This window comes from Larimichthys crocea, chromosome V (genome assembly GCF_000972845.2).
Source record: "Larimichthys crocea isolate SSNF chromosome V, L_crocea_2.0, whole genome shotgun sequence".
NCBI lineage: Eukaryota > Metazoa > Chordata > Actinopteri > Sciaenidae > Larimichthys > Larimichthys crocea.
In genome coordinates, this window is record NC_040015.1 from 4,079,013 (window position 1) to 4,106,134 (window position 27,122).

The window sequence follows — 27,122 nt, forward strand, 5'->3', positions numbered from 1 at the left end:
ACTTCCACATTGGTTTCACTTCAGACATGGAGGTTGCTGCTCGGTGAACACAGAAGTGATGTTATAGCTGCAACAGTGTTTAACCTGGCAGACCATTGTAACAGATGATGTTTAGTAATCTCAGAGTATATCGACCTATTTCAAAGTCCTTAAAAGCTTTAATTAATGCTAGCTATCAGTAACAACTCACCGATGCGCATACATTTGTTCATTTGTCTTCATTTCAGAACTCTGCTCAGCAGTTTGTTTCCATTCGGCAACCAAAGAGCTTAAATCCAACCGACGTCTCTGTTCTCCAACTGCAGCCTTGTAGTGGTCAATCTTTCCTAAACTTGCTTCATGTTTTCTTCCCCATCAACAATCTTCACCAGCATAAGAAACTTCTAAAAGAAAACACAAGTCTGAACAATCACAGCTCTCGCGGTGTCCACGTTGCATCTCCATAACCACAGCAGGCAACAAGCAGCTAACATGAGTAACGATGAATCCCCCTTATGGTTGTGGAAAGCTCGTCTTTATGGTTAAAGAAAACCAGTGGTGAAGATTTGGTACGGGACAGAACACAAAACCTCAAACCATAGTCTGTGTATCAAATCAGTGCACCCCACATCTCTCCAAGACTTTTGACTGCTTATTTGTTCGTTTCTGTCACTTTAAACTATATTCCACAGTGTTTGTCTATAGCTGTATAATATTCAGACAGCATGTAACTTTACAACTTTCCATACATTTGGATTCAGTCCCAAACATTGCCTGACCTGGGTGGGACCCCCTTATCCTGCTGTGTCAGGAGGGAAGGAGGAGCCGGTGAGGCTGAGATTGAAATGTGCTGTGACGTAACAGCCAGAGGCGAGCGGCTCCCTGCCTTCCCTGCCTGCTAAACGGTGCTGTCAGCTCCCGTCAGGGCTGGCGGCGGCAGACGAAGCGGCTTCTCTTTCCCTCTCGGGCCGAAGACGCACATCATCTCCAATCACAGCTGGTTGGTGTGACGGGCTGCTACAGCCATCTCACCAGAGAGACTGACTGCTACTGCTGCTCTCTCTCACACACACACACACAGCCTGATTTCATATTCCACACTGCTGCTGAGGTAGCTTTGCTTTTACTGACTCACTGAAAAGCGGATGATTGACTGTCCGTGGAGAGCAGCCTGAGCTTGAAATAAACATTAGACTTTTGTTCTTCTTCGTGTGTTTTGGCTGTGTAGCAGTGACGCCTGTCTCCCTGGGCTGTCCTCGGCTGTCTGCCATCCAATCCCGTCGCTCTCCTCCTCTGAGAGGTTGGGTCCATCTGGCCATATGTCCATCAAGCTCTACTGTACCGCCCCAGGCTTGTAACACCCCTCCACCCTCAAAACCACTCCGGCCTGCCCAGCTGTCCCCGCACCAGAGTGGAACGAGCAAATGGGTAAGTCTGTGAGCGATTAACTGCATAAATTAGTAATTATGACATTACTAATTAAAGGAACAATACATTTGTTTTTTACTGTCCAACCGCACAAGATGGCCACAGCTTTAAAACCGAACAATACCAGTCAATCAAATATTCATTAGACAGGTGCGAGATTCATGTCTTTTAACCATACCCCCACCCCCACTCCCCCCCACACACTTTGTGCTATAGCAGTTACATAACGCGTCGCCTAGTCCATAACATTAACCCTTTAACATCACAGCTACATGGTTCATTCCAAACTCTACCTGAATGTTAAAGGAACAGAGTTACACAGAAGCTTGATCCATCGAGCACAGACCGCATTGTGAACCGCGACAGTCATACACAGGTTTAAAATCCAGGTTAGTTAAAAGTTCAAAAAAGTTGAAAAAGTTGAAACATTTGCCGGAGAGCAGCGGCAGCCAAAACGCGCCTGCGTACACTCAGCCGGTGAGGAACCGGTGGGAACAAGTTACGCTCCCAAAACCCAAATGACAGGCCTCAAGAAGTGATCACAGAAGTGATGTTATAGCTGCAACAGTGTTTAACCTGGCAGACCATTGTAACAGATGATGTTTAGTAATCTATATAGAGTATATCGACCTAATTTCAAAGTCCTTAAAAGCTTTAATTAATGCTAGCTATCAGTAACAACTCACAGATGCGCATACATTTGTTCATTTGTCTTCATTTCAGAAACTCTGCTCAGCAGTTTGTTTCCATTCGGCAACCAAAGAGCTTAAATCCAACCGACGTCTCTGTTCTCCAACTGCAGCCTTGTAGTGGTCAATCTTTCCTAAACTTGCTTCATGTTTTCTTCACCATCAACAATCTTCACCAGCATAAGAAACTTCTAAAAGAAAACACAAGTCTGAACAATCACAGCTCTCGCGGTGTCCACGTTGCATCTCCATAACCACAGCAGGCAACAAGCAGCTAACATGAGTAACGATGAATCCCCCTTATGGTTGTGGAAAGCTCGTCTTTATGGTTAAAGAAAACCAGTGGTGAAGATTTGGTACGGGACAGAACACAAAACCTCAAACCATAGTCTGTAGTATCAAATCAGTGCACCCCAAGCATCTCTCCAAGACTTTTGACTGCTTATTTGTTCAGTTTCTGTCACTTTAAACTATATTCCACAGTGTTTGTCTATAGCTGCTATAATATTCAGACAGCATGTCGACTTTACAACTTTCCATACATTTGGATTCAGTCCCAAACATTGCCTGACCTGGGTGGGACCCCCTTATCCTGCTGTGTCAGGAGGGAAGGGGGAGAGAGCCGGTGAGGCTGAGATTGAAATGTGCTGTGACGTAACAGCCAGAGGCGAGCGGTTCCCTGCCTTCGCCTGCCTGCTAAACGGTAGCTGTCAGCTCCCGTCAGGGCTGGCGGCGGCAGACGAGACGGCTTCTCTTTCCCTCCTCGGGCCAGAAGACGCACATCATCTCCAATCACAGCTGGTTGGTGTGACGGGCTGCTACAGCCATCTCACCAGAGAGACTGACTGCTAACTGCTGCTCTCTCTCACACACACACACACACAGCCTGATTTCATATTCCACACTGCTGAGGTAGCTTTGCTTTTACTGACTCACTGAAAAGCGGATGATTGACTGTCCGTGGAGAGCAGCCTGAGCTTGAAATAAACATTAGACTTTTGTTCTTCTTCGTGTGTTTTGGCTGTGTAGCAGTGACGCCTGTCTCCCTGCGCTGTCATCGGCTGTCTGCCATCCAATCCCGTCGCTCTCCTCCTCTGAGAGGTTGGGTCCATCCGGCCATATGTCCATCAAGCTCTACTGTACCGCCCCAGGCTCTGTAAACACCCCTCCACCCTCAAACACACTCTGGCCTGCCCAGCTGTCCCAGCACCAGGAGTGGAACGAGCAAATGGGTAAGTCTGTGAGCGGATTAACTGCATTAATTAGTAATTATGACATTACTAATTAAAGGAACAATACATTTGTTTTTTACTGTCCAACAGCACAGGATGGCCACAGCTTTAAAACTGAACAATACCAGTCAATCAAATATTTATTAGACAGGTGCCGAGATTCATGTCTTTTAACCATACCCCCACCCCCACACGTTTGTGCTATAGCAGTTACATAACGCGTCGCCTAGTCCATAACATTAACCCTTTAACATCACAGCTACATGGTTCATTCCAAACTCTACCTGAATGTTAAAGGAACAGAGTTACACAAGAAGCTTGACTCTTTCCAAAGTTAAGAAATCCACCTACCAGCGCCTCTAAAACCCACACAGAACACATTATGTTTAGTTTTAATGCGTACGAAAATGGTGTGGTAAACAACGTTGTGCTTTTTTCAGGACTTAGGTGCCGGACTGTGTCTGCTGCAGTGACTTCCTGGAGTCAAGATTTAAGGAAGGGTTAAACGCAATAAGAGAAAAGTGGATAAAGTGGCACCAGCCAGCCTTTCTACAAACGTGGTCAAACGTGGTACTGCAACTGAAATAAATGTAATGTGTATGTAATTATATTACTGCGATTACTGTAGGTAAAAGGGGGCGTCATGATTTATTGGTATTTGACGATAAATAAATATCATTTCATTAAACACATACTTGTATTTTTCACTGTAACTCATTCACCAAAGACAGAAACAGACAAAACATACAACTAAATTTAATGAATTTGACTTTTTGGTTTTTTTATTTTTCTTTGTTGTGAATTCTTTTGGCCACAATGAAATGAAGTCAGACTAATAAATGTGTAATTCAGCTTTCCATACAGTTAAAAACAGTCACAAGTCGTCCAGTCATAAGATCGACAAATGTGTTGAGATGATTACATTTTTCTTCAGTGCAGTTTTCGTTCATGAAACTTTAGACGTATCTCAAAACAATTAAACCTGACAGAATGAAGCAGACTGTTGCGCTTGTATCACGGAAATTAAACTTCATTTGGACTTCTTCTAAACAATCACTTTTATCCTCTTTCAGAGTTGGAAGCTCTGGTGGCTGCTGTGATCAAACCCATGACCTCCTGGTCGCTCGCTCTCATTAGCATACCAAAAAACACGAGACAAAAGGAGCTTGTAGATCTTTTTTCTTTCTACAGATCTGAGGTAAAGTGTGAAGCTGCTGAAGCACAGGATGAGACTTTGCAGTTTCTTTCATCCCTGAACGACTCCTCTGTGGACAGAGACAGATGCTGCTCATTTAAAAGACTATAATTGACTCAGCAGAGCTGCTGTCAGAATGCAGATCTGTCAGAGAGCTTCTGCCACACCCTGAAATGCTGAGAGCTACGATTTACTGCAGTAATTGCTCTTAGTGGAGGAGGATGGATGGCAGAAAACTGTTTTAGGACAACAACTTCATGTCAGGGGAGCAATGACTGTTTCCTTTAACGCGGCCTAACACCTGTAAAATAGCGACAAAATGAGTTATGAAACCAAGTTAGATCTTAAAAATGGAATGACTTTTTCAAAGAGCAAAAGGCCCTGCTGAAATCTAGAGTTTCTCACACTTCAAACGGCTCCTCTCCAGAGGATTTCAGGCAATAAAAATGGCAGAACAGTTTGACAAGAGCTGGGGCGCTGTGCTCACCGAGGTAGTTAAGGTCAGGGCAAACGTCATTGATTGAACTAAGTGCTCCGCTGAAAACAGTGTGCTTCAATCAATGCAGCCTCTAATGGTGCGAGGCGGAGCTCCCCGAAGACCTCGGCTTTTGGACGAATGTGACAAAGTCACCCGGAGGTGCTGGGAGTCACGTTCCTCCTGCCAGGAGGACTGCTGGCCAACGCCGGCTGCTCCCGGCTCTCAGTTTCCTCTGATGGCACAAGTTAATGAAAATGCCATTACTCAGGCCAGGCCATCGACGAGGCAGCGGCGTAAAAAAAACAGGGGGAAAGATAGAAAAGAGTTTAAGAGAGAGGCACAGCTGTCACTGGTTCAGTCCATAATCTCAGGAATGAAACGCTTAAAGTTCATACATCTATTAAATCATCTGCTGTGAAATACTTCAATTATTAAGTTTATCACTTAAAAGAAAACTATTAATTCATTCATAATGAAATCAACTAACTAACTAACTTCTCTCTCATGAACTAACGTCTGTTAACTCCTGTTGCTGCTACACTGACCTGTGATCAGCTGAACGGTGTCTCTGTCATCCGTACGTCTGTTCTCACACTATGTAACTTTGGGCTCCGGGTCGGGAGAAGTACGTAACGCTTTACGGCACTAAGTCACACAGCAGCAACTATTTCACTGATTCTGGTGAAACTGGATCATATTTTATGGAGGAAATGTTTTCTGGTTTTCCCTCTGATGTCCTCCGGCTGCTCCGCCTCAACTCTCTGTGATTTACAGAGTTTATGATGGACAGTGAAGTAAACTGCTGACAACTGTAGCTGCTGTTAGCTAATGTTAGCTCAGTTTGATAGCCAGGCTGCTCAGACTGTGAGCTCAGAGAACCGGGGGGAGTTTTAGTGTTTTTAGGTTTACACGCCTGGGGTGTAGGGGAATGACAAAGGGGGAATGGAGTCAGTGTCGTGCCAGAACAGGAGCTGGGTGAGTGGGCAATGTAGCCGGGCTCAGCAGCCTCTATGGGCATAATGGCAGAGGAGAAGAGACTGAAGAGGACGTTGACGGAAGAAGCTAAGAAGAGAAAAGGAGAGAGTGAGCAGGAAAAACAACAAAATGTGACGATATCTCGTTATAATAATAAACCTTACATGTTATAACGTGACACTGTGACTTTTTCTTTCTGACATGGCAGCGTTTTCTTTGTGTTAAATAGTTTGACATTGGGAAATATATTTATTTGCCTCTTTACTGATTGTTTTAAGCTGCCTACATCCCAGGGTGCCTTTATTTTTATAGTAAACTGCATCCGCTTCTTTTTTGGTGAAAATGGATAACAATGTAATAAACTTTCTATATCCATGCTAGTAAATATACATTTATAACCCAAAAGCTCATGTGTAGAAGTCCTCAAAGAGTCCATATTCCAAACTATTTATTTTCCTTTTACTTTGTTTCCTCTCCTGTTCTTTTTTCATGAGAGGATCCAAAATTAGACCTTCTTTCTCTAACTGCAGTGCCCTGCCCTCCACTAACAATGTCCACAAATACTACACACACACACACACAGTACAGATGAAAGGCTCAGCCCTAATGACAAGGTACCCGGTCCACTTAATACTTCAAAGATTGAGCTTGGAGCGGGGGCCTTGATACCCCCCCTCCTGGCCCCTCCCATATCCACCACAATTAGCCGAAGCTTGAACCAAACCAGGACCAGCAGCCTGAATCCACAGGCATCCAGTTCCAGTGTGAGCAGCCTCCAAACACAAACACAGAGGCAGGAAAACACTTACAGTACATGAAGTAACACACAAACACTCACACACTTACTCAAGTGTAATCGGACTCACATGTTCGTCTCCACACACACATTGCATAAATACAATGAAACACAAACAAACGGTGACAAACGTGCAGTCCCAGGACTCACCGACTTAGAAGGTAAACATACTTTTTTCTATTCTTGCATCTGAATAGCATTAAAAATGAGACTAATTACACAACAGGTTGTTTTTTAAACAGCACTAAACAGATCCTGATGCTCCTTTACTGTGAAAACACGCAGCCAGCAGCCGTGCTTTCACAGATCAGAGTGATGAAATCACGTTTTCATCTCCTGCTTGCTGCTGTTTTGTGTTTCAAAATGGCATCTGTGGGCACTCCCACCGCCGAGCGTCAGGTTCAAATTCCTGTTAGCACCACCTCCGGCTTGGTGATATCTTCTAACAAACACATTTCACACTGGTGATGGCTGAGAAGCTGATGAAAGGCTGGATCTGTGGGACAGACTGAGCCTTATTCCTTCACGGTGAAGCTCATCATGGGCGTGCGAAAAGGAGGAAACTCCATGTGTGTCAGAGGAGGGGATAAGGCCGACCAGCGCTTCATGAAAACAGTCTGAGATCATGCTTATGATGAGTCCATACGAACTTGTGGTATTTCAACCTCAGAAATTTTCATTCATTCTTTTCATTCAGTTCGTTTTTTGCTGTAAGACGAGATAAACCAAAGAATTAAAAAAAAACTGCAAGAATAAAAACAATAAAATGAAAACACATAAACTACACTGAAGTCGATTAAGTAAAGCAGAATATATTGTAACTTGAGTCTAATCTTTTCATTAGGCCTTTCCATCTGTTCACTAGCTTGATAATTTGTTGATGTGGGACGGTCTTTTTCTCAAGACTTGAACAGCAACATATCGTGTCTGCGGTATCACAGTCCTCTGTCTATGTGTGGCCACGAGTGACAGAATCTTGATTTAAAAACATGTCAGGACACATCGTGTTGTTGGGATTTAAGTTTTTGATGTGTAGAAAAAGTCTAAAGATGGTGAACTGGAGTTGAAGGGTTTTACAGGGTGGATTGTGTTAGCTTCTTTTAAAATGGACTCTGAGATCAAAAACTTCAATATGGCCGCACAATCCTGTTACACACACCAACACACACTGCAGAAGCAGAATATCGACACACACACACACACACTCTCTCTCTCTCAGGGGAATAAGCAGCTAACCTCTAATCATACAGCTCCCTGGTGAGATCAGCCTCGGGTCCCACTGGCCAACAATTAAACCCTTCAATCGCAGCCATGTTTCATTTTTTTAATGTTGATTCTGTCACTCGTGGCCACACAGTTCTGTCACGATGAACCTCGTGATGCATCGACTTGAAGATGACTCAAACTAACATCACTAACAGGAAAAATATATATATATTTTAAAAGAATCACTTTTGCAATTAACATAAGAGCTCATGATTCAGAGGACTGTGATTCATTGCAGTTTGGCAACGGTAGCTCCTCTCACTCTTAACCTCGTCCCTGTCGCGTATTCCCACGATGAAATGAGGTCAGCGGCGACACTTTCATCAGGTTAATGGCCGCTTTGACCGGAGGTGTGGGTGTTTTTCGGGAGGCAGGACCGTCCCCTATAGAGCAGCAGAGGTTCAGGTTTGCATTCATTTATTTAACTTGATAACCTTGATTACTGAATTGATATAATATGGCGAAAGAGCCTGAAATAAAGCATCACATCATTTTACATTTGAGCCTTTGAGGGGACATTTTTTTTTCTAGAGGGAACATAAAAGGGACACTTGGACTGAGACCAGTTTCCCCAAAAGCATCTTTATGATTATCATAAATCAACTTGGATTATCATACAATCCATTCCGAACCTTCTTAAACCCTCTTTGAAAATGATCATAGATAACAAGTTTAAAAAAAGGGTTAGGGTTATACATTTTTAATTTGATATACTGTATTTCAGCTGATGCTCTGTTAGGGGACATTTGATGACGTTTAAATTAGAAACAAACAAAAAAAACAACAACTGAGTTTTTATATCATCCTCCTCCTCTCCCTCTACTCGCCTTCAGTTTCAGTTTCTTATTATTTATGGTTTAAATGTTTGCTGCATGTTTGAATTTCATAAAGAAATGATGGCAGAATGACATTCATAACAAATGATGTTCATTTGTGCTTAAGAGTCACGTCTGCCTCGAGCAGCAACTAAATCAATCAATGCTTATTTTCATATAATTAGGCTGCCTACACTCGGTAACATGATTTATAAATGATCACATCTGTGATCAATAGAGGGAAGGAAGCTTAAAACTGCAGACAGTTGACTTCACATTAAAGTTTACATTTCTGATCATGGGGTAGTAGACTGCGGAGTTTGCACATCCACTTCTGGCGGAATCACAAGTACTGTGTAGGCTGCGAAGGAATCCATAGCCGTGACCAGTGGAGCCAAGCAGTTATAGACATATAGGATATGCTTGGAATAACTTGGTGATGCCTTTACTGTTTTTTTTATCATTTGAATTTATGATCAAATACCAGCAGAACTTATGAAATTCATGTTTGAAATGCTAACACGCAGAGCGCCTTTAAGCCAGCTGCTGGCCTTTGTTGCATGTCATATCCTTTGTGCTCCCAGTTTCCTGTCTGCATCTTCACCTGTCACGTCAAATGAAGGCAAAATATACCCCGCACCCCAAAACAATAAACAGAAACAGAAAAAAAGAAATGCTTAAATGAGAAACTAACCCCTAAAATACACTGCATGCGGAACGGCTCCGATACGTTTCAATGTTAGTCAATGCGTCGTGGCTCCGGAACGACTGCAGCCCACCGCAACACATACACGCAGAGCTTCTATTTTTCACGGACGCCGGAGCACGCTGCATAAATTCAGCACAGAGCAGACCGTGTGGAGAAGGAAATCGGCTACAAAATACAAAATAAAGGTTGATTTTCAAAATAAAAAACTCTGTGTTCACCGCGGATCGAGTTTCATTACAAGAACTCGTCATAATGGGCGGGGCCGGTTGATTCCGGAGGTCCAAAATCAACCTATCATTTATGACATCTCTCACCCTTTTTAAAAGGACACCAACAAAAAAGGAATGTCATTGCAGGAGTCAAAGAGACTACAGCCGGCAATATTGTGGAGCCGCACCCATGCACAACACGAACGGATTATGTGTAAGTTGGCGAACGGCAGAGTACACCGTCGTTCCGGAGCGGAGCCGTTCTGCAGCCGTTCCGCATGCTGTGTATTTTAGGTGTAAGATGGTAAAGCATGGCAAACATTCTACCTGCCCAACATCAGCATGTCTACATTAGCATTCTGCTGTCAAAGTACAAGCACACAAAGGTGCTAGCATGGCTGTAAACTTTATATAGGATTGATTACAGATAGTAAAACACACCGTGTTATTCAAGCAAACGTTCACGCCAAACATCAGCCACTCTCTCTCAGCCTTAAATGCCGTTTCGGGAGGTGCTCAGGTCAATATTTATGACCACAAAGAAGCTACTGCAGGGATTCCAACGTGTGACCTTTAAGTTACAGGATGTTCTCCATACATTAGACAACGTCACCATCGCTTCCCGCACAACATCCATCCATTAAAACACACTTCACCCCCCCACCTCTAACCTCTGCTGCCTCCCCGTCCTCCCACTCAAAGCCATAAAAAAAAACAACAACACAGGTTTCCTCATCAGGACAGATGTAGCTGCATGGCACCATTACCTCGCATCCATCAACGCCTCTGCAACACCCAGATAAAGAGGGGTGGGGGGGGCAGAACATCCCACTCATGTAATTAGGTAATTACAGGCAACGCATGATGGATCCCTGTAGTTGTTTTATTTTTGCAACTGTTAATAAGTCACATTGACAGAGGGTGTGATCACTCCTGTGGTTTGTTTTCTTGTTTTTTTATTTTCATTCTAACCGCAGCAGAAAAGTTTCAGTTTGTTCTTGTGTTTGGTTCATTTAGGTTCATGTTACCTGTGAAGTGAATGTCAGCCTGTAAACAACATTTCATGCAACTATGAAGTGATAGTGTAGGTTATTCTCTGTTGTCCAAAAAAATAAAAGCACATCAATGTGCCACACTGTTGATATGCCCCTTCATTACCATAAACATATACACGACTGGAAAAAAGTAAACATACATATGATAAGATACATACACATGGGTTCAGTAGGAACCAATGGGCTTGGCACTGAGGAAGTCAAGAGAAAACAGACCTTGTTGGTTTTTTGGTGTTTTCATGAGATTTGCTGACCAAAAAAAAAAACTAAAACCAAAAAAAATAAATAAACACCACAGTTATCCTTCAAGTTTCATTAAAATTCAGTGATCGGTTCATTTTTCTCTGTGGTTTTCATCAGAAATTAAAAACACATGAAGAAAAAGCTCAATAAGAGTGTCAGTCACGCCCCTGTGGTAAGTCAAGTCCAAGTCCAGACCAACAACCGAGTTAAGTCTGAATTTTCACCAGCACATTTCAAGTCCAGGTCCATGGTCAGGACACAGTTTCAAATATTTAAGATTATATATACAAAAATTATTGACACTGCATGTCAGACCAGAGCACAACAATTACTAAAAACAAGTAAAACTAAAACAAGTGGGCACCACCAGACTCCACTGACAAGACCAGTCCTTTTACTTGCAAATAATTGTAAAACACTTCAAACAGGACAGACAAAATAAAAAACTTTCCAACTTTCCAGCAATCATCAATGCTTTTTTTTTTTAAGTATATTTTTCATGGCTTTAATGATAGGACAGCTGAATAGAGACAGGAAGCAGGTGGCAGAGAGAGGGGGGGGGATTCGAACCGGGGCCGACTGCGGTGAGGACTGTAGCCTCTACACAACCCACTACGCTACCGACCACCCCTCAACGCTGGTTTTTCAGTTAAAAATGAAAATGTTTGCACACAGGCTGCAATGGCAACAATGTAGCTAATCCATGCACCCGTCAAAGTACGTCCACTAAAAATGCTTCTTTTTGCCACAGACAGGTTCAGACTGTTACTCGAAGTGGCGAACATTATGCAAAGAATTTAGACAGAACAGCTGTAGACAAACCAAACCATCACCTGCATATTTGCATGTACCAACGCACATGTGGATGCAGTTCGTGTATACTTTATACCCATGAACCCTTGCATTGTTGTGAAGTTAACTGCCCTGTTCCTTCTTCCTTTTTTTTTCCTGTCTTGGAAGAGTTTTTAATTCACGTGAGTTTAATTGTCATCATTTGCAACTGCACAAAAGACTGTCAGACATCTTCTCCAGAGAAGCGCACTTGAATGTGCCGCCAATAAACAAAACAACAACAGCAACTTTAAGTATTCTGGCACAAATCCAAACGTTTATCGCCTCAAGGGTTAAGAAACTCAACTACCATGTCTCCTGAAGGTCTCCCACACATTCCTTTCCTGTCTGTAGTGTACTAAAGAGAGTAAAATATAATGAAGGATGACAAATTTCGCACGCAGCTCAGCCAATTTCACTCTGGAGCAGAGTTAATTACGACAATTAAACCTGAGAGAGCATTCTTTAACTTGATTATGGGTTATTATAGTGATACAGTAGGTACCAGACACAGTCAAGGATAAGAGGTATCACAGCAGCATTCATAATCAGATCATCCTCACGGTACTGCTGCTTTTATAAAGATGTTTGCTCAATCAAACAATGCAATGCCTGAAATGTTGTCTTAAAATGCGTGCGATTCTCCAAATTGCTTGACTCTAACTACTGCATGCATAGTCAAGATTTATTGAAAACAACTGCTCAGCTTATGATGACACATCAAAATGCAAAAGACGAAAAGTATTACAAAAGGACGAATAGACAGCGCCTCAGAAAACAAATCTAAAACGCTGCACGGAGAGAAACTCAGGAGTTATTTTCTGTCGACAAATTAATATAATAACAACAACAATAACAAGAGATCATTATGCCTCAGAAATCAATGATTTATGACAAAACCCCAAATCCTCTGATTTGGTTAATCTAATTTCTGGCACTGAGATACTAAACGGGATTTGTTGTGCCTAAAAATGTTGGAACCAGATAAACTTTAAAAATAAGGCTGCACTCACCGTTCTCCTTCTCGTTTCCGATGCAGTCGCCGATGGATTCGCTGAGGCCCAGAGTGGCCGCTGAGGGCATCGTGCCCAGGATGGACTCCAGCGATGGAGCTTTTCTCTTTGGGACATCCTCCTCCAGCTCCTGGTTCTCCTCTCCCTTCTCTGGTGTCTTCTGCTCTAGTTTTATGAGAGCCTCCAGTGTGAGCTCGTCAAGGTCTTTGCCAAAGTGCTTGGCCACAGCCTGAAGCTCCTCTTCCTCTTCCGGTTCCTCGCAATCTGCCATCTTAGACGATGTGGAGAGGTTGTCGTCATCCTCAATTTCGCCGTCTTGGAGAGGCAGACAGAGTTTGATGTAGAGTTATTGTGACGTTTAATTGACCCATATAAGGACACTCACTTAGCTCGGGCTATTAAATTTAAAGAACGGCAGTCAACTACACTCAATAACTCTTTGGCCCCCCTGGTCATCAGACTGTACAACAACTTTCAGTGATGGCAGGAGGCATCATAGACAATGGACAAATCTCTTTGCACTACTTCCTAAACTCTCGGTCAACTGCTACTGGATGCTTGAATTTCCTTCAGGTAGCCAAGGTTTCTAGTCTTCATGCTAAGCTAAGCTAACTGCTGTAGTGTCCCTAAATCTAAAAAAAGGACCAGAGACCAGCAGTGTTGTGTGAAAGACAAACTATGGTGGTTGCAAAACGAGTTCAGTTGGTCTGTTCAGGGCTACTGTGGAAACGTGGTGGACTGCGGAAGAGGAACCAGAGTCTTTTGGTGTAGTCTCATTCTAAGGTAACAAACATATAGGGATTCTTATTTTTAGGTGATGATACACTACTGAAGAGTTATGAACATTATTTTTGATGATTTCTGCCATATTCTATAAACACACTGGACCTTTAATGGGCGATGAGAGTGATATTGATCTTCTTGTCTAACTCTTTGCTAAATAAGCTAATGTTTTTTCTGGATATCCACAATTAGTTTTCATGTTTTGAAGCTGTAGCTCTTTTATTCCTTTGTCTCTTGCATTGTGGTTCAACAGTGTAGATCAACAACACACAAAAAACCTAAATTTTGTTATTACCTCATGGTACATTTGCTTAGTGCCAAAGTAGCACGGCTACAGTAAGAATAGCTACATTTAAGGATGCCCCAGAAACTGCAGACATCTGTGTGCTACTGATCATTTGTACAATTAAGCTGTTAATTGTTTAGTCTAGAGGAATGTCAGAAAAATCCAAGCAGTCAGCATTTCCAGTAACTACAAGGTCACTGATGCAACCCCTTTCCCCTTGAATAATAAAGTTTGTTTCACTTCATACTTTATTACCTATTATCTACTATGCTGGATCTCATTATAAAGTTTGTGACTCCTCAGTATTCCCAGAGGATTAATAAAGCAGCAGAAGGTTACAGTTTATGGTCAGATTATATAATTATCTTGGTATAATTATATATCAGAATTTCAGTTTCCCAATTAAAAATAATACAAGAAAAAAAAACATTACATCTCATTACATTAAGAGCAACCATAGTAGTAACAGAATACATAATGTTGATATAAAATGCAGTGAAATAATTTGTTTCACAAACAATGGAGAATAAAAATAGTGATAATCACATCCACACAAAATAATTGGGATCATAATTTTGGCCGTCCTCTCGCAGCCCTGGTATCTAATTAAAATGTGTGCTTTTAATCAGCCTTAATTAAAAAGTCCTCACACAGACTTTCAGCCCACAAGTCAGAAAAGCAACTCAGTTATCAGTTGGAGAAGAAACGAAATGCCACCGGATCTGAAAGCCGCACAGCAGCTGGAAGAGCAACATGCCTGAAATCAGTGACAGCCTGCGACCCCCCTACTGTGTGAAAACGGGGGGATATGAGGAGTGTGTGCGAATGTGTGTGTTTGTGTGTGAGACAGAGAAACAGACAAAGACAGAAGGCCAGAGATAAAGAGCCAAAGGTAGAAATAGATAAAGAGAAAGAGTGACAAGGAGGCACTGATTTTCCATGGGTGGGCGTCTGTGTGTGTGCTTGTGTACCTCTCCAACTGTGGACTTTGCTAAAATTAACCAGCAGGGGACATATATTTAGGTCCCCTGTTGGACTGATTGACAGACAGAGTGATAAATTAATCATCACACATTAAACACAGGGGCGTCCCCCCCGGTTCAGGTTTGAATTTGGGCGTCAACAGCTGGACATGTTTTTGCTGCTATATGCAAATCTCCTGTTCCAAAATTATAATTTTCAAAAAGACTACAACAACACTGACAACCCAATCAGGCTGTAAAGCATTTTACACACCAGAAAACAAACAGTTTGACAGATAATACATTTTTCTTAGGTCCTAACCAGTAGTAAAGGTCAAAAATAATTTATGTTGTTGTAGCAGAACAAGGACATAAGCGAGTAAAGACAAACAGAGAAAGCAAAAAATAAATCATAAGAGGTACAACTAAAGTTCAAGTAAAAATAGAGATGACAGAAGAGCAATTAAGACTAAACCACACAAAAATGACATCGTACACAAGACTAATATATAATATAATTAAGTAATGATACTTTGTGTATTAATATAGTATGATAATGGAAATGTTTATATGTATTAAACAGTATGTTAATTACACTGTATGACATAATATAAGGTGAAATATAATAAAAAAATGTAAGAGAGTATAGTAAGATGTAAAGTAAATGTTTGTTAATGTTTGTAAATTAAAAGATGTAACTTTCTTTAGGAAAGCACAAAGAATTATGGGAAAGTTTCGATGGTGTTGGGTCCACTGACTCATGTTGTATGGATGAATATGCTAAATGTGCATTCCTATGTATAGATTTCATACTGTTAACATGTTAACATGTGATGTCAAGCGTTTGGACAGCAGATGTGGGGATCAAACATGCGACCTTGAGGTTATGCACTCTGCGCTCCGTACCTTCCTTTGCATATGCGGCGTAAACTCCTCTCAGTTTCGGTCTACTGGTCTGAAGCTCTGCGTCTATTTCATCCTGGTAGCCTTGGATTTCATCTGTAAAATTGAGTTAAACGTGGAATGATTCCTGGATCAATCAGATCAGTAACTTTTGCATAAAATAATTGTGTATGATTCATGCAAGGAAAAGAAATTCTATTTATTTTGTGTTGTTATCCTATTCTTCTGCCATAATTACAATATGTTAGTACTGGACAAATCGCAGATTCAAAAAAAATAAAATAAATAAAAAGCAGGTAGCCTGAGAGTCAAGACGCCTTTGATGAGATGGCAAACAGACAAGGATATTGCATTCATACCTTCAACGTTATCCATCTTTTTCTTCAGCTCTATCTCCAGCTGGATGGGGGAAGACGAAGAATAGAAATTTAATTCAAGTCCCTTTCCCAAACCAGCAGTGAGTACAGGGTCAAACAACTCAGAATAAAAGGATCATAACACATCTGTGGCTGTTTGACAGCGGCTGCTTTTTCTGTCTGTCAAACATTTTAGTTTAGAAGAAAATGACAGCATGAGTTTGATTTGGTTCTGTTGGCGTGGGACACGGCTGAAGTACAGTATGCACACATCCACAGTCAGATCTTTGTTTCTAGATTGTAAAAGTAAAGAAAACGATTAAACTTCATGTTTTCCCCAACTGTGACATGGGAAAATGTTGACAATTACCGAGCAGAGACTGCAAACAAGTAGGAATCGTGACAGTAAAACAGCATAAGGCTTAACTTACTCGTTTTCAAAGCTTTCAACCACATCTTATGGCAGAGTTTCTAACGGCTATCATGTGACAAAAACAAAACAACTAAACCATCTCAATGACAACTGTACAAACTCCATCCACTGAGGAAAGCTTGTGTGTTTCTCAGTGTTGTCTTGCTTTTAGACGCAATCTGCTTCGCCATCGTCTCTAAATCAGACGCATGTGTGCACGCTAACAGACTGACAGCAATACCTAAGCAACACTAATGCAACTAATATTAACATTTCCCTCTATTTCAGGGCGCACGTTTCACTGTGTTCTGCCCCTTTGTTTATGTTAAACAGTTCAAACGTTAAAAACTGAAGATGGCCACAAGCCATGCTTGAAAGCTACTGAAGAAAGTAAGTTGGAGATATTATTTTCTGTCAAGCTCTAGCAAAGCTTTAAAGTTGTACATGTTCATATCTCAAAAAGATTTATTTCTTGATACAGGATACGGGAAGCTCAAATCTTTGCTCCACACAAATCAGCTATGACGTGAATTAAAGTGAATATTTGCATGATTTATATTTGTTACTTTAAAAGCCACAAAACATTTCCCGACCTCAGAGTTGGCTGTATTTCATCTCACATTTGTTGGCAATGTTTGACAGACCAAAGTTCAAAGCCATGTGCTGCCTGAAGATAACTGGCTAAAGGCTTAAAGGAAAAGCTGAATTAGATTGACGTGTATGCTTATTTTCTCTGTTGCTGAGAGTTAAATGAGAGCCTTGATACAGCTCTCATGTCTGTACTGTAGACACTAAGCTAAGGCCAGCAGATTGGGAGCTTAGCATAAAAAATGGACACATCTACCGTGACTCTGTCCACATTCAACAAAATCACCTACCAACAAACAGAACAGTCTGTTCTGAGTCAGAGTTTAATAGCCTTCATTATTTTTATTGGCGAAATCTGGGGGCTGAATGTGATCATCACAAAAATATAGGATGAAATTTAAATATTCCCTGATGAATGAATGAATTGAGCTGCTTCTTCCTGATGGTGTGTGTACTAAAATCAGTACCTGATGGAATTTTTTCTTCCTCAGTCCGTCTGTAAAGCAGGGCGGGTCACACTCTTGGTCCAGATCCACCTTCATGAACTCTTCGATGGTCAGCTGACTAGTGGGTGTGTCCTCAAACTCTACCAATCTAATGCAAGATTCAAGATTTACTTTATTGTCCCACATTGTAGGAAATCTGGATTGGGCTTCAAAGACATGTTGTATCCATAAAAACATTCCACATACATGATCACATAAGAACCATTCACTGTCTTTGGGCAAATCATTTAAAAAAAGGAATCTTCAGTCAGAATTTCTTTCTCCCAATCAAACTTCATCAATGATCCAACAATTAAACTTTTGAATATGAGATACCAATGAAGTAAACGACAAAAAATTGACCTCACCTTTTTCTTAGTGTGCTTTCACACACTTTCACAACGCTGACGATTTCTTTGATGGTGCGGCGAAAGTCGTGCATACGAGCGGCAACAAGAAGAGCTGAAACCAAGAAAAACAGAACACAATGTGATGAGATTTAAGAGGCTCAAGCAGCCAAGTACCTGTGTAAATTATGCAAAATCACAAATGCTGCATGTTCAGTCAACACAACAAAAGCTGACTATTAAGTTATTTCCTAAGTTAGGTGTACAGTCAACACTACAGGTTTAGTAACTTATTTGTTTTGTAACTAAACCAAAACTGGTTACTACAATTACTTTGAGCATAACCCAAGTAGTCAGGGTTTGCCTAGTTACATCTATCCTATGGGTAACACCAGGTAGTAAACAAGGGGTAGGTGTAACTATTTAGTTGTTGCTTAGAGATATGTTGTAACTTATCTGCGTGGGGAAACTGCTTTAATTTCACATCTTACGTTATAAAGTTTGTTTGCACAGAGTTGGTGTGACAGGCTGTTGCAAGTCTGCCCTTGTCAACCTGTGTAGTGTTGACCTTGTCATACTTAAATGGTTCACATCACCAAAAAGCAAACGGGACATTTGGTACAACACGATACAACAAAAGGTGCTCATATGTCATCAGGACTCAAACACAGGCAAACCGGAGACTGAACACACAAATCTTGTTTTGAGACGTCTCTGCTTGTACACCTTGAAGTCTGGAGGACGGAGCAAGCAGGACAGGAGCACCTCAGCTCGTGAAGCAAACAGTCCGCCCACACACACAACACACAGAGTTTTAAAAAGGAGTAACAACAACACTAATATTATGCAATGAATTGCAGTGTGAGCCTTGAAGGGGAACAGTTATATAACAGTCATTAGGTTGCCTCACTCAAGAGCCTGTTAAAAGATAGATGCTTCTACTTCTACATGCACACTTCTAACAGCCTTTAGTATTGAAGTGGTGGCTTTTAGCACCGCTGACAACTTTCTCAAACATTTTATTGCTGTTACCTTAGAATCATGCTGAAACTTCTGAGTTGATGAGTCATTAATAGTAATCCATGATGCAATTTCAAAAATCTTCTACCCAAAAGACGTCTTTGCAGATACATGTTTCTGGTTCAACTGTGAAATTTGCATCATATTTGGGAACAAACTTTTCCTTCTTACATCTGACTGCATCCTTCTCAGTGATTTATGATGAGCAATTAATTATTCAGGCAATGCAGCAGAGGAACAGAGAAAGACGAAAATTGAAACCATGAACGTGCACATGCGGGGAGCAGAGGAAGCCGGTGATACGGTTTCAGGACGTCTTTGCCGGTGATGCATCAAAATCGAGCGCATTCAGGTTGACACCAGCTGAGACGTAACTTTGAGCTCAGCTGTTTCACACAAACTGCACCATGAGGACGATGATGAGCAGGGCGGTAAATCCACACCAGACAACTGTGGTAAGTTCAGGCAGGTGTGGGCAGGTTTGTCTCACCCACAAGTTTCTCTGGCAGGTAACCAACGAACAATAAAAAGGCCTAAAAACATTTGGTTACCGGGTTGGCAGCAAAAACATTGACAGACGAATGTCAGGATTTAGCAGCTGGACCGGTTTGTTCACAAGCACTCCCTGTTCTTAGTGTTCCAAACCATCCATGGCCTCGGGTTAACGAGTACGTGTTAATATTTTTTATTCTACCAGAAAAACATACAGGAAGTAAAACAACTACAGCTGACCTCACCATATTTACCATCACCGGAAAAGACAACTTATTTAATTTTAAAATGGCAATTAGAACCTGTGAGCCTCCTGGATGTAGGCGTGAAATTGTTGGCAAAGATTTTAGCTACACTACTGGATAAAAGTGCTCCCGACAGAGATATCTGGGGACCAAACAGGTTTTATTAAAGATAAACATTTTTTTTTTAACCTCTGGCGTTTATTAAATATTATCTATTCTTCCAGCTTAAATTCACATAGTCCCAAAGTCCTAATATCTCTCGACACAGAGAAGGCTTTTAACAGGGACAAGTGGGATTTTCTCTTTGCGACTGTCAAAATTTGGATTCGGCACAAAATGTATTGCCTGGATAAGATTACTTTATGCCTCACCCTTATCTTCTGTCCACACAAACAAGTTCAGATCTGAATATTTTCCTCTAATCCGCTCCACCAGACAAGGTTGTCCTTTATCACCACTTCTCTTCGCTTTGGCTATTAAACCGCTTGCAATATCTTAGAGATATTTACATAGGAATCACCAGGGGAGAGAGGGAGCATAAGGTGTCGTAATACACGGATGACTCATTACTGTATATCACCAACCCTTCAACATCCATTCCCAACATCTTGTCTATACTAGAGGGCTTTGGCAAGGTATCAGGGCACAAGCTCAACCTTTCAGAAGTGTTTTATTTTCCCATTAATGCTAGTTACCTAGGGGTCATTATCACAGAAACTCTCTCTTCTTTATTCAAACAATACTTTGCAAAACTTCTAGAACATACAGAACAGGATTTTATAAAAGTGGTCGAATCTTCCTATTTCACTTGCTGGACTAATCAATATAATTAAAATGAACACCCTTCCTAAATGTCTATTTCAAAGTATTCCAATTTTTATTAATAATGCCTTTAAAAAAAAAAAAAACTAGATCGATTAATTTCCAGCTTTATATGGAAGACCCCCAGATCAAGAAGGGTTTCTTGCAGACCCAAGTCGGAGGGGGCAATGGGTCTACCTCATTTCTACTATTGGGCATGCAACTTACGGGCACTCTAGTTCTGGCCCCAAGATCATATACCTGCCTGGCTTCAAACTGAGAAAAAATGCTGTTCCCCAACTTCTTTATCAGCTCTACTTTTTTGGGCTTTACCCACCGCATATTCGTATTCTGTAAACAATCCAATAGTCTCACACTCACTCAGAATTTGGTCGTCAATAAGAAAGTACTTTGGATGGCACTTTGGATCACTTCAGGGCCCTCTAATCGCAAATCATTTATTTGCTCCTTCTCTTTCTGATACAAAGTTTTGTGGAACAATAAAGGGATTCACTCTTTTCAGGACCTTTTTATTGGGGATAAATTCCCATCATTCCACCAACTACCAACTAAATTTGATCTACCTCACTCACATCATTTGAGAGATTTGCAGTTGCGAGATGTTGTCAGAAAAACACCAAATCCTTCCCTAACATAGTACACACCAGATAGTACACCAATGGATTCTATATTCTTATTGAATCCATTGACAAAAGGAGGAATCTCGACTCTTTACAATGCACTTTCATGTTTAAACGGTGCCACCTCTCCTGGATAAATGACCTGGGAACATAACTGATAACTGATGAACTTTGGGACAGGAGCTTTGAAGCGGGTACATTCTTCTTCGGTCTGTGCGAGACATGGGCTCTTGCAGTTTAAAGTATTTCGTCAACTACATTTATCGAAGGTAAAGCTCTGTAGAATGTATCCAAATATAAATCCTGCATGTGACAGATGCGGTCGATCACCAGCCTCATTAGCCCATATGCTCTGGCACTGTCCAAGAATAGCAACATACTGGCAAAAGACTTTCCAATCTTTCTCGGACATCATAGGAGGAGCGATTGATCCTAACCCACTGACAGCTATCTCTGGGGTTAAAGATCCTGGTCTTGTACTATCTAACTCTCAATATAACATAACATTTATATCTCTTCTAGCACACAGAGTGATTTTACTAAACTGGAAGCAGGCTCGAGCACCGACTCACTCTGCCCCTTTGAAAGATGTTATGCAACATCTACAACTAAAATTCTCATTGAGAGGGTGTGAAGACAAATTCCATGAAATCTGGCACCCCATTATAGATTGCGTCGACAGAAGTAAACCAATACTTCCTTCCTCTTCCATTTCTGTCGCTTCTCATGTGTTTTGTTTTAGTTTTTTGTTTGTTTTCTTTGGTGTATATATATATATGTGTCATTGATATATATTGATATGTCAAAATATTGTTTGTATGTTACACACTGAAAACCCCTAATAAAAAGTGTTAAAAAAATGGTTACTTTCTTGTACAGTTGTTAAACAACAGCGTTGCATACATCTGCTAGATAAGATTGATTTATTTTCATGCTGTCCATCCCTTTCAGTTACTTAATCTGAATTAACTTTAAAACCGGACTTATTTGGCGCAGTCCTTAACAACACTAACATAGACCACACAAAGTTAGCTCTTGCGGGTAGTGAGAAATAACCCGAAAGTGGGTCCCAAACTATCAACGGGAAGCACAAGTTAAGTCTACAGAAGCCTCTACATCCTGGATATTAATTAGTAATGTAAGCATGTACAGTATAAACTTCCTGCTGTCTACCATCAAAATATACCAGACACCAGATTTATGCCAGATGTTGTATGCTGAAGCCCTGCAGAGCAGCACTAACCGGATGTTAATGACTAATTCTGCATGTTTAAGGCACAAAAACAACTTCTGATCTCCCCCTGAATAAGACATGCCAGGCTGAGTTATAAATACTGATGGTCACTGGGCAGCTTTTCAACAGTATCTGAGGTTGAAGGGCACCTTGATGTTAGATGCCAGCAGAGCAGAGAGCGTTAATCACTTTCTCTCCTCAGAGGACTAGAACCAGGATTCCTCTGATGACAGGCCCGCTGCCAGCACCACTCACCTCCACAGCACAGACAGTAGATAACCTAACACCACCTGGCCTCATGGTTACCTGCTCCGCAGAGCCCCGACGGCCTTCGTCCCGTGTGCATCCAGTCCCTCTTCATCCTCTGCACCAGACGCATCGCCGTCATGGAGACGTCGTGGTTCTTCTCCCCAAATTCCAGCAGCTGGGCGAAGCGGGGAATGTACAGGCATGGGTCTGGTTGAGACAGAAATGTTTCTTCATTTAGAAGGAAGACTTAGCGAGTGCATGTTCAGATTCAATCATTCCTTTAAAACTCAAAGCATTTGTTTCTTTAGGAACCTTTGCCAAAGGAGATTATGTTTTAAGACCTGTTTGTTTGTTTGTTATTTGGCAGGATAACTCGAAAACCTTTAAATGTAATAAAATTGGGTGGAAAGTTAGGCAATGTACCAGAGAAGAAGGACGTAAAAGCATTTTCAGTAGTTTCATAAACTACTGCAGCTGGCACAGCTCAAGATACAGATGCAGATTCTGTTTGAATTAATATTTACTGTTCCCAATTTAAAGTGTGCAACCTTCTCAACCTCATCTCAGATGACATTGAATCACTTTGCTGAGAGGCCTGAATTATTACAGCTATAATCGCACTTCAACATATAGTGCACGATTTATGATGTATATTTATCACCTCTATAGAACCCTCAGAAAATCCTCAATGGAACAAAGAAGTAGTCTCCATGGCTCCATAGACTGCTTTCGGCTAACGACCATACAACACTAAAGCAGTACCAGTTCCTGAATGTACCGAAGTATCGAAATATTGATTAGCTTCTGATCAAACTATCAGTATTACTATCAGTATTCATGTAACATATAACCAGTGGATAGGGAAAGGGAAAACATTCAAAAGTATCACTTTACCAAATTTAATGACAATGTAGCTGCATTAAATCTACTTATTTATGTTAAAAAATATATATTTTAATTGTTAAATCTTTTCATGTCCTGTCTTTAATTTTTTTTTTGCACCATATCAGGGCAAGTAGCAGTGTTTTAATACCCAAGACAGGCCTTAAGACCACTTTCTGGAGGACTTGTCTTGGAATCAGCAGCATTTTTCTCCACCTCAGACAAAACAGGAGTCTGGTTTTGATTTCAACAACTGCAGCACTGCAGGCAATATCACCAAGTTACCGAAGCATTGTCTAATTTATTTGTCAGTCTTGACTTGGTCTCAAGCCCTCAAAGCACTGGTCTGGTCACAGTCCAGACCAGTAACTTGGTCTAAGTTTAGATCGTTCTGACTACCACACTGATAAATAGTATTAATAAGAGTATGGATAAGCAGTACCAGTGCTGTCCTAACCCATCCCTACTATGCAGTTATTATACAGGGAGCAGTGAATGGTGGTGGTGGCTGGTGATTTCAGACACAGCCTGTGGATGTCAGCTCATTTTCAAGAAAACTACTGTATGTAATCTGAAGCAACTGAGCCACACGACACGGTTTAAGGGTCCAAGTTTCCTGTAATGATCACATTCAGCCTTTGTCTCATGTGTGATTAACTGGAGAAGATAAACCGTGGCAAAGACAGCACACAAGTCCATCATGCTACAGTTTCCGGCACTGATATCTGATCTGTCTGGTTCTCCAGCTCTGCTGCCAAAACTCTCTCAGGATGGCGCTTGAACCAAGACTCCGTCCAATAAACAGCCGGCTTGTATGCCCATGTGATTTTTTGTTTGGAAGCCCTGGTTTGTCTGTCTCTGAGCAGTAAATAAACCAAAAGCAAAACTGCAGCCAAGTCATTTTTTTCCACTCTGGTTGAGACCAAAGAAAATGCAGTCTGTCCTGTTTTGAATCCATATTTCAGTTTAAACTTAAAAAGCACCTGTGAGCTTCCCAGTACAACCAGTCTCCTACTGCTGGCTGCTAATTAGCTGCACCGGAGAGTTTGAGGATTAGCATTTAGCTCGAGTGTGCCTCGAAGCAGCCTGTTTCTCATTCAGTGTCTCTGTCCAGATTTTCGCAGCTGGCGAAAGGATTTGAACGGGCAGCCTTCCAATCACAGGCTCACTTCTCAAACCTTTTTGCTTCTCAAATGTCTGAGAAACTTGTACAATGTAGCATATCATAAACTTTATGGAAAATACGTTGGATCCAGCTGGAGAGAAGAAAACTATCAGAGCCACCTGCTTTTGCTATGAAACAGCCTGGCAGGTGGCCAGTGTGACACTTTTTTTTCTAAAAGTGATTCTACCTTGCTAAGAAATCTAATCTAATACTTAAATTAGGAGGAATCTTCTTTCCACTGTAGCCAGGAGACAAAAAGTAGAGTTTCATGCCCTGGCTATGACAGTGGAGTCAAATATCTTTGAAGTCAGTGGCTGCGTTTAAAGAGCAGTCCAGTGGAAAGCTGGTAGAGCCAGCTGGTAATAAGATCCAGGCTGATCCCCCCCCCCTCCTCCTCCTCCCTCTGCACCATGTAATGATACGTCTGCAGAGCTCGCCATCACTGCTCCAAGTCTGTAAACGCTGGGCCAGGCAAGATCTCCATAGAGAAAGGAGGCTGTTCCCAACCCAACTCAAATCTTTCACTGTCAAGTATAAATCAGTCCGTGATGCTCAAACAGCCCACGGGTTGTTCTGTGATGGAGTGCTGTAGTTTACTTTTTTTTTCGTGTACCCACTTTCCCCTCGACCCGCCTCGCCCACATTTCCCAAAATGACTTTGACCACCCCCAGAGAAGGGCCGTGAACTTGCTCCTTTCAATCAAAACGCGGGAGCAGGGACACATGAATAGCATTAAAGCGTTATCATTCAGTTGTGGGGAAGCTGAGCCCTTCCCTCAAAACCCAAAAGTGACTTGGCACTGCAATGCATTCTGGTCTATTTTTTGTAACCGCGGGTGTATAAATTGGTCTCTGGGTTTCCTTTTTCTCCAATTGTCGAAGGTCAGAACAAACTTTCAGCACTGACGCTCAAACTGACCGAATGCTGATGATGTTTTAGATCAATGAATGATATCAAACTCCACTCGAGCTCCTAGTTTTCTGCTTATCACTGGTTGTCATTATCTAATAAAGGCATAAAATGCCCCAAAATATGTATTATAAAATACACACACACACTTCTATCTGTGTCGTTAGTTTGCCTTGTAGAGACCACAGCATGTCATGTTTATCCGCCTCTATATGGGGGTGTACCACAGTGTAAACAATGTTCTATTTTTCCAGTGATCGTGTTTTTTTCATTTTCAATTCTTTTCATTTTTACTCTTTTAGTGAGCCGTCAATTCAATTTTATGGTCATTTTAGACGCTATGGTTTTTGGTGCTGTTGAAATATAAACAGTGTGAACCCACTGAAATTACATAACAATATTCAATTGAAGGGAAGGGAAGCAAAGGAAGCAAATGGATCCGATTGATGGTCAGACCACGGGGGGTCTGAAGGAGCCACATGGATTTAATGCAGTTAACTTTGTTGGAGTGAATCCATGTATCTTCAGTGAAAATCAATGAAATGTTCTCTTTAAACATGTGTGACAAACACTTGATTTGATGCTTACTCTGTCATTTTGAATGCACATATTCACGTTTTTTCATTGTAAATGTATCTTTGTAACTTTCAGAACATAATGTGCAATAATCTTACACTATGTGTAATATCATGAATGGGGAAATTAGCTACAGAGACCAAAACAGTTTTTTGTACCAGGCTGTAAACATGTTTATTTCTGCTGTGAAGTTGGACATTTGAACATGGGGACCTATAGAGACTGACTCACTTCTGGAGCCAGCCTCAAGTGGACGAGAAGAGGAACTGCAGGTTTTGGTACTTCTACACTGGCTTCACTTCACAGCCACTCAGGTTTGTTTGGAATGAACTGCCCTCAAACGTGGTTATGGGTGCATGGCATTTTACAGTTTTGTACAGCTAATCATCATAAATTAGCACAAATAGATAATAGATCTAAATCACCCCTTCATCCTTTCCTGCATTGCATCTTGCAAAAAATGTCATATTGGCACATATCAGACAATATATACTTCAATCGTTATATAACTCAAAGAGTAACTGTTTTCATCATTGTGTAGATTTTGGATTTCAGAACTCTGTTTGATATTTTTATATTTGGATTCTTTTCTACTTTGTACTGAAACTTCTGCACAACAACTTCCCTCAGGATAAATAAAAGTTTATCTTCTATACTGAGAGCCACTAAAACCATCTACATAAACATTTTATTCATGAAACAACGATGCTCTCCTTTTGGAGGTCGAAATAGTTTGTTATATTATAAACTTTTCATATACTCGAGACAGATATTTTAAGTTGCTTTTACTTAAACTATATTTGTTTATACAGTTGAACCCGTTAAATTATCATCTTTATTTTCATTTATTTTTAACCTGCCTTGGGTGTTTC

General features: G+C 41.2%; 1 protein-coding gene and 1 long non-coding RNA gene across 2 annotated transcripts in view; one reads left to right on the top strand and one right to left on the bottom strand.

Moving 5' to 3' along the window:
* Positions 1-27,122, bottom strand: part of brf1a (BRF1 general transcription factor IIIB subunit a) — a 121,220-nt gene that overhangs the window by 58,288 nt on the left and 35,810 nt on the right. Inside the window, exons 7-12 of the mRNA XM_027278701.1 lie at positions 22,775-22,924; positions 18,057-18,150; positions 17,671-17,797; positions 16,207-16,246; positions 15,851-15,943; positions 12,914-13,228 (exon numbers count right to left, since the gene is read on the bottom strand). Of these exons, the coding sequence (XP_027134502.1) occupies positions 12,914-13,228; positions 15,851-15,943; positions 16,207-16,246; positions 17,671-17,797; positions 18,057-18,150; positions 22,775-22,924 (819 nt within the window). The remainder of the gene's footprint in view (positions 1-12,913; positions 13,229-15,850; positions 15,944-16,206; positions 16,247-17,670; positions 17,798-18,056; positions 18,151-22,774; positions 22,925-27,122) is intronic.
* LOC113745769 (uncharacterized) lies at positions 1,004-3,960 on the top strand. Its single transcript, XR_003462385.1, has 3 exons — positions 1,004-1,090; positions 3,126-3,328; positions 3,769-3,960. It is a non-coding gene; the product is annotated as an uncharacterized LOC113745769 (long non-coding RNA).